Below are 8302 nucleotides of genomic sequence, written 5' to 3'. Positions count from 1 at the left end.
TTTGTAGCGCTCAAATGAAGGAAAATAACAAGTATTAGCAAATAGGACATATATTTGTTGGTAAAATGTATAAAATATTAGCGTGAATGCACGAATCTGTGTCATCTTTGGGGCTAACTTGACCGATCTAGTTGGAACTCATTCAATTGGATCGATTTTAGCCAGAAGGGATTCAATTGGATCTATGTCATGCCTACTCGGATCCACGTTGTGTGTACGTGTGCAAGGGGTTTTGGCCAAAACTAACTTGATCGAACCCCTTTTGATCAAGTTGGATTCTCTCAGAAACCCCCAAAATTATATAAGCAACAAAAAGAGTAATGTGCGACTCATTTGAATAGAACAACTTGCTAGGATTGTAGAGCGGGTAGGGGCTACATGGGCATTTTAGTCGGATCGGGTACATCAACATTTTTTTACCAATATTTTAATGTGTTTTATGTTTCTTAGTTATAGATTAGTTTAAAATAATAGTTTTTTAATATTTTATTATTTTAAATAGTTAAAATAAAATTTAATTTTATACATATACGTTTTTAAATACTGTATTAATTTTTACAAAAATATATGTAATATTTTATTCTAAGTTTGTGTAATATTATATAAGTTAGAAAATATTTTTAATTTAAATAAAATTTAGACAATATTGGAAAAATTAGATAAATTGTAAAATATTATTTCATTATTGGTAGATGAATAAGAAATTTTTTTGTTCATTATTGTTAGAAAAATATTTAGAGAAAATATTAGAAAAGTTAGAAAATTTTACTTTGTTAATGTTAGAAAATATTAGAAAATGTTAGACAACTTGATTTAGAAAATACTACTTGAAATATTATAAAAATAAATACAATGTAGAAAATAATAGAAAATTTTATGTAGCATAAGTAAAACTCTAACATTGAACCAAATTAAACTGATAATTAAAACCCTCACATTGAACCAAATCAGACTCCAACATTGAACCAAATGTGGCATAAGTGGATGGAGTGGCCATGGGCTCACCCCTCTCTCCACTTGTCGCCAACCTTTATATGGAACATTTCGAAGACATTTCTCTGCATTCTTTCCCTCTTAAACCTAAATGGTGGAAGCGTTATGTTGATGACACCAACGTCTGTTGGCCCCATGGCCTTGAAAAGCTTGAAGAGTTTCATGCGCATCTCAATAATGTGGCTTCTTGCATTTCATTCACCAAAGAGGTTGAATCTGCTAAGTGCTTACCTTTTCTTGACATCTTGATTATCAGGAAACCTGATGGTACCTTAGGTCGCAAGGTTTTCAGCAAAGCCACTCATACTGATCGCTATCTTCATGCTGCTTCGCACCACCACCCTAGCCAAAAAGTGGGCATTATAAAAACCCTAGCCTTGAGAGCCTTCCGTATTTGCGATGAAGACAACTTAGACCATGAGCTCTCCCACCTTCGCAAAGTCTTCAAATGGAATGGCTATTCACACAAACAAATCTCTCAGGCTTTCAACCTTGCTAGGGCTTTCTCTCACTCCTCCTAGCTCCCTTCCTCTTCTCCCCCAGACCCTTCTTCATTTGTTTCTCTTCCTTTCGTGGCTGGAATCTCTCACAAGATCACCAAGATTCTTACCAAGTATGGTTTGCGGGTGGCTTTTAGACCCTTGACCACCTTGAAGAATTGCAACCCCTCACTCAAAGACACCAGGGATGTCTTCTTGGAATCTGGTGTCTATAAGGTTTGGTGCTCCTGTGGCACTCCTTATATAGGTGAAATAGGTTGATCATTCCACACCAAGATCAAAGAACATGTTGCAGATATTAGGCATGAACGAGTGGTCAAATCAGCCTTGGCAGAGCACTCTGTTGCCACTAATCATCATATTTTCTTAGAGAATGCTCAAATTATGTTCAAGGAAGACAATTTCTTCAAGAGGAAACTGAAGGAGGCTATTGAAATCCTTAACAACCCTTCTAACCTCAATCACGATGACTGTTGGAACTTGAGCACCTCTTGGCATCCTTTGTTATTTTCCCTCCTCCTTTGCCTCGTGGTCTTTCCTCCTAGCTCAGGTTTCTTTCCTCCCTTTCTCTTCTTTTCTCTCTTGGCTCCCCTCTGCCCTCCATCCGTGGAGTGCCCTCCCTTTTTTTGTCCTGGTTTCCCCTCCACAACCCCCCCCCTTACCCCTTGCTTTCCCAACTCCTGGTGGGTGCTTGTCCCCATCTCCTCGCCCTCTCTCTCTCTTTCTCCCTCTCCCTCTCCCTTTGTTACCCTGGTTTAAGTTTTTTCTTTTTTGTTCCTTTTTTCTTCTCACTCCTTTGCCTCTTCGCCTTCTTGTTTTGGTCTTCTTTTCCCCATTCACTTTTTTCTTTTATGGTGGTTTCCCCCCTTTTTTCACCCTTTGCATTTTTTAGCGCTTTATTTCTCTTTTTGTTTATATATATATATATATATATATATATATATATATAATTTATTCATTTTTTCCTTGTAGATTTATTAAGGTATTTTTGTGTTTTTATTTATACACTTTTATATTTACTTTTTGGTTTTTATTTATCATTGCTCCCTTTATTTATTCTTTTATTCTTATTTTATATTTTTGCCACTTTATTTATTTATTTATTTTGTATTTTCTTCCTCCCCTTTATTTATTTTATATTTAATTTTGTTTATTTTGTTCTTCTTTATGGCTCATTTATTTATTTTCTTACTCTTAGCTCCCTTTTTCATTTTGTTTCCCTGCCAGTCCTTTTTTCTTTTTTTGATCTTCTTTATTTATTTATATATGACAACTTTTTAGTTATACTTTCTTCTTATTAGTTTTTTTTTTTTTTTCTTTATTTTTTCTTTTCATTTATATTCTTTTTCTTTTTTATAATCTAGTAGGTTTTTTCATCCTATTTTTTACTTTATTCTTTTTATTCTTTCTTATTCATTTTTTTGGTTTCTTCCCCCCCCCCACTTTTTATTATCCTATTTAATTTTTATTTATTTAGTTCTTCTTTATAGTTCCTTTTTATTTTCTTTCTCTTTGCTTTCCTTTTTCTTCTGTTCTCCCCTTGCTCTTGCCCTTTTTCTAGTTTTTAACCTTTTTATTCTTGCTTTTATTTATTTATATTTATTCATTTCTTATTTATATTCTCCTTCCTTTTATTTTATATTTTTTTGCTCTTATATATATATATATATATATATATATATATATATATATGTATTCCTATCATTTTTATTTTTTAATTCTTTTTATCTTTCTATTTTTTATCTTTTTCTTTTTAAAAAATCTAGTAGGTTTATATATGTTTATATTCTCTCACCTTTCTCTTCTTCTTTTTATTATTTTTATTTTTGTTTCTATAATTCTATTTATATTTATACATTTTACATATATTTATATACTCTTTTCCATTTGGATATTTTATACCTCTTTTTGTTCACTTATATATATATATATATATATATATATATAATTTATTTAATTTTATTTCTATTCATAGTCTTTCATTTTTATTCTTTCTTCATAGTTGTCCTCTCTTTATTTTTATTTTTATTATTTTTATTCCGTCTTTTTGAGTCACTTTGTTGCATTTGCCTCTGTTTCACTCTCTTTCTTTCATGGATGCATCATTCATCCTTTCCAATTGACTGCCCCTTCTCTTGTTTGTTTCTTTTTTCTTTAGTTTGTTTACATCTCATTCTCTTCGTCATCCATGTCTCCTTACTCTCTGTGCCCATTCCATCTCTCCTTTCTCTTTTTATCCCCACTCATAGATCTGCTTTCCATATTTTTTCTCTCATTGACTCTTTGGTATCCTGATGATGGATCATGTAGTATGATCCAAAACGTTGATGAAAAAATTCTTACACAATCTTTCCCAGAGATCAATATGCAACAAACTCCAACTGTTATATTGAACCTAAATAAACTCTAACTGAAAGCCTAACATTGAATGTAATAAAACTCTAACTAAAATTCTCACATTGAACTAAATTAGATTCTAACTCCTACGTTGAACCTTAAACCGTAACATTGTTCACCTAATGAAACTCTAATTGCTAACCTTGTCTCACTAATCCCAAACTCCATCTCTCTAATCCCTAACCTTCTCTCTCTCTCTCTCTCTCACACACACACACACACACACACACACACACACACACACACACACACACACACACACCCACAGACCCACATACCCACCCCAAGTTCCTTTATCTCTAACTTCTAATACTGAAATTAAAATGTATTATATTTAAGTTTTATTTATATGTTTTACAACATGACTTAAATTGTACTTAATTTTTTTAATTAGATTTGTTTAAAAATATGCATTTATTATGTTTTAATTAAATTAGTTTTTAAAAACAATGTACACACACACACACAAACAACATCTAGTGGTAGTGATTTTGGAGAGGCCAATGTACATGGTCATTCACGTAATGGATCATCACGTAGATCTACTAATACTATCCAAGATAGGCAAACACTTTTCAATGAGACTTTCCAGTGCTTATAGAGCACACTTGATGTCATTGATCATAGTTTATAAGCTTTACCTACCCTACAACATAGGGACAAGGTGACTACGATTAGAGATGAGTTGATCAACATGATCAACATTGTTTGGGGTTTTAACCCTTATGCTAGTCCAAGTTTGGACACATTTTATAGAACTCTCTCCCATAGTGTCAGTGGTGGAATGGGGTGGAGAGAGATAGATGATATGGTCTCTATAGAGAATGTGAAGAACATTTTCCCATATTTTTGACCGTTTAAAATGATCAAAGGGTACCATGCTACAAGGTGTACTGACCCATTGGTGATTCCTTTTATATCCTCATTCGTTGGTTGCACATCACTTGTGGCGCTAAAAGGATGAGTTCCCCCTCTATTTATACAAATAATTAATTTCATAATTTCATCTACATCATGACATTGACTATATAGATATCCCTAGCCATGTTGGGTAGGGTTAGGGTAGGTTTTTAAATAAATTCAAACACCCTGGTACGTTGATGCCCATTAATAAATAAACATTGATTGATCCAAACCTCTTGGTAGTGCCAAAATGGTTGGAGTTACCTATAGCTAAAGATAGAGTGATAGATGATACACAAAGAGTTGTGTATGATAGGATTACCACTATTACAACCAAAGTGCATGAGATTTCTACTGACATGATCACAAACAACATCTACAAGTGGTCATGATGGTGCATTGTCTTTAGTGGGAGATATGTATCACAAGGTTTACATACCATCTCCACTAGAGGTGTCAACAGAGTCTTCGATAGACCATTTGAGGGTTATGAGCACATGCTTGTCTATTGGTCTTCTTCTAGCCTATTGAGCTATTCACTTGTTGACTGAATAACCTCTTAGTGTAGTGTCATCATATGTGATTGGTATCATCGGTGGTAGGTCAAAGGCATAGGGTGGTCATGGATAGGAGGACATACCTATAGCAGCTACAACTCCACCACATACTATAATTGATAAGGATACAACCTTCTTACCCAGGAAGTTTTAGATCTCCCTTCTTACCCACCATGATGATCACTATTCACAAACATGCCCATATATCCTTTTCTCAACATTCCAGATATGACCTTTAGTGATGGTGATCTCAATGACATAGGTAGACATATATTTGTGATGACGATGTCATATGGAGACCTAGAGACACCTACTCATCTTGTGCAACATGAGACACATGTAAAAATTTAGAAACATGTCTATTTAATTGTCTATTGATCTTCTGTTTATTTATTTTTATAATATTTAATTTAATAAAATATAAATTTTAATAAATATGATTTTTTTTTTTCTCTTATATTACATATAAGTTGCATCTATAACTTAGGAGGGTGGAGATATATATAGAGAGAGAGGTCTGACCACCCTAGTCATCCCGAGTCATAGGTACATTTTTTGTGCATAAGTTACTATTTAGAAATAATTTATTGCATATATACACATGTACATGATACATTTATTCTTATATTGCAAATAGGGTTTGAGATCTCACGGTGATCAATCACATCATGTATAACAACATGATCATGTTTGATATTTATACATGTTATATACATGAATTTGGATCATATGTTTTAGATGTTTGATATTTATACATGTCATATTGAGATTTTGGATCATATGTTTTAAATGAACTTGATATTCATTTACTATAATATCATTTACATATATTAAGCTGATAGGCTTATATGTGGGAGCTCCAGAAAAAAATATAGTTTTTCCAAATAATTGTCATCCTTTGCTTGAACTTTAATTTTCTGGTTATGATTTGTTTCCATTCTTATCCCTATTTATTCTTAGAAATTTTTTTATTTTTAGAATCTTCTATAATTGCCTTTCTCTTGTTCATTTTTTTGGTAACAAGAGAAAGACTTAGCATGATGAGGAAGACAACTTTGTTTGGTGTATATTCAGTTTAATTTTTGTGTATACAAATCACTACTCCCTATTTAGTTTAATTGTTTTGTATATAGATCACTATTCACTTCTCCATGTTCTTTTGATTTACTAGCTTCATTAATGATATTGTTGATTCAATGGCTTGGGAACTCTTGATAATTTCCAACTGCTAACTATGCCTTTGCATATTGACTAGGATACTGTTTTCCACTTATTGAATGATAATTTATCAGTTTTCTGGCTTAGTCCCTATATGGTGCAGTTTTTGAATTCACCACTGGTATTCCTATTCATATCTCCCTTGTTCCACACAATTTCCCTACCTTAGATTTAATGATTGTGTGAGTTGCTAATTTTTTGATCTTTTAATGAAGGCCATGTATGAATCTATAGTCTTGATTGTTGACTATTAACTTATTTTTCATTTGGTTCTTGTTATTATATCCTCTCTCTTAATCATTTGCATTTTCCATAAATTAATTGTCTTCTGATCCATGCAACAATCACTTCCTTGTTCGATTTCAGTCATATGAAAAAGAATCATTCTAATGTCCACCTGCAATGTCTATTCTCTACTATTTCATTGGCATAATTTTTAAATTATTCTTTCTAAATATTTTCTTCTCCTCCATCATGCAATGCATTTGATCTTTATCTTACATTTTTAAATTTTTAGGATAGCTTAGTTCTTAAGTTTCTTATTTATAATTAAAATTTTAAGGTTAAATATGATGTTATATTTTGTTGAGGTGTATGAAATAATTCTATTAAAATTTAGATTAAATAGTTATATAAGAGATGTTTTATTAATTTCTTAATATGATATTAAATATTTTGTTTAAATATAGGTAAGAGCCTACAACACAATGGTAACTTGCAAACCTCTCATTGGGGAGGTCTTGGGTTCAAAATTGCTCAAGCTTATCACATAATAATAATTAATCTTCAAAAATAATAAAAAATAAATGATAAATAATCAAGCCTTTCGATTACCTATCAATTTTTTTTTTTTTTTTTTTGTTTAAATACTTTTATCTTATATGAGATAACATTCATAGTTGAGTATTAGTTTAATATCTTTAAAAACAATTCTGACAATTTTAATAATTCTCAATTTTTTTTTTTTGTTTAAATACTTTTATCTTATACGAGATAACATTCATAGTTGAGTATTACTTTAATATCTTTAAAAACAATTCTGACAATTTTAATAATTCTCAATTTTTTGGCATAACATAGTTGTATGTTTTTTATTTTTGTTGACATGTAGAAGGAATGTTTTGTTAGCATTTTAACATGTCATACGGTTTGCTAATATATATATATTTTATTCAATTAGAGTAACCATAGCCTATATTACCAATTTCAGTGTCAAAATTCTTAATGACTTATTATGAAAAATATTAGATTTTAAAATAATAAATGCCATTAGAATATGATCAACTATCTCTGACATTTCTTTTGTTAAAATTTATTCAAAATTAATTAGACATATTAAAATCTTATAACTTAGATAAAGAATTATTTCCTTTAAAAAATAATTTTGTCATATATTATCTCCTTTCTTTGTTTGTAAAGAAGAAAATAAGATATTTTTGAGTCTAATTCGATAAAAATATTTTTTCATTTAGAAAATCTTTAAAAATATCATTATTATTATTATTTTTAAAATCTTTAAAATTGATATATTTTTCTAAATATTTTAAATTCAAAATTCAAAATTAAATGAACATGTATGATATAAATAATTATTAATAAAAAAATATTCAACATTTTTTGTAAATTATATATTAATAAAAATATTCAACATTTTTATAAATTATATATTAATTAAGAAATATTTATATTAAACTCTATGATATACTATCAAAATAAATACATAAATATAAACTA

The 8302-nt window shown here is 30.3% G+C and overlaps 1 protein-coding gene across 1 annotated transcript; it reads left to right on the top strand.

The window, feature by feature from the left end:
* The first annotated feature begins 995 nt into the window (after positions 1 to 995).
* On the top strand, positions 996 to 1514 carry LOC149573262 (uncharacterized). The gene has a single exon (XM_089815933.1). It carries the CDS (start codon positions 996 to 998, stop codon positions 1512 to 1514), a length of 519 nt encoding a protein of 172 aa, XP_089672059.1.
* Positions 1515 to 8302: the final 6788 nt, after the last annotated feature.

This window comes from Cupressus sempervirens, chromosome 2 (genome assembly GCF_028749045.1).
Source record: "Cupressus sempervirens isolate cs-2001-9-10 chromosome 2, ASM2874904v1, whole genome shotgun sequence".
Taxonomy (NCBI): Eukaryota; Viridiplantae; Streptophyta; class Pinopsida; order Cupressales; family Cupressaceae; genus Cupressus; species Cupressus sempervirens.
The sequence above is the reverse complement of the archived record's forward strand: the minus strand, read 5'-3'. Positions and strand labels throughout refer to the sequence as shown.

Coding starts and splice junctions, on each gene's coding strand:
- LOC149573262 (XM_089815933.1), top strand. CDS start 996: ATGGGCTCACCCCTCTCTCCACTTGTCGCCAACCTTTATATGGAACAT.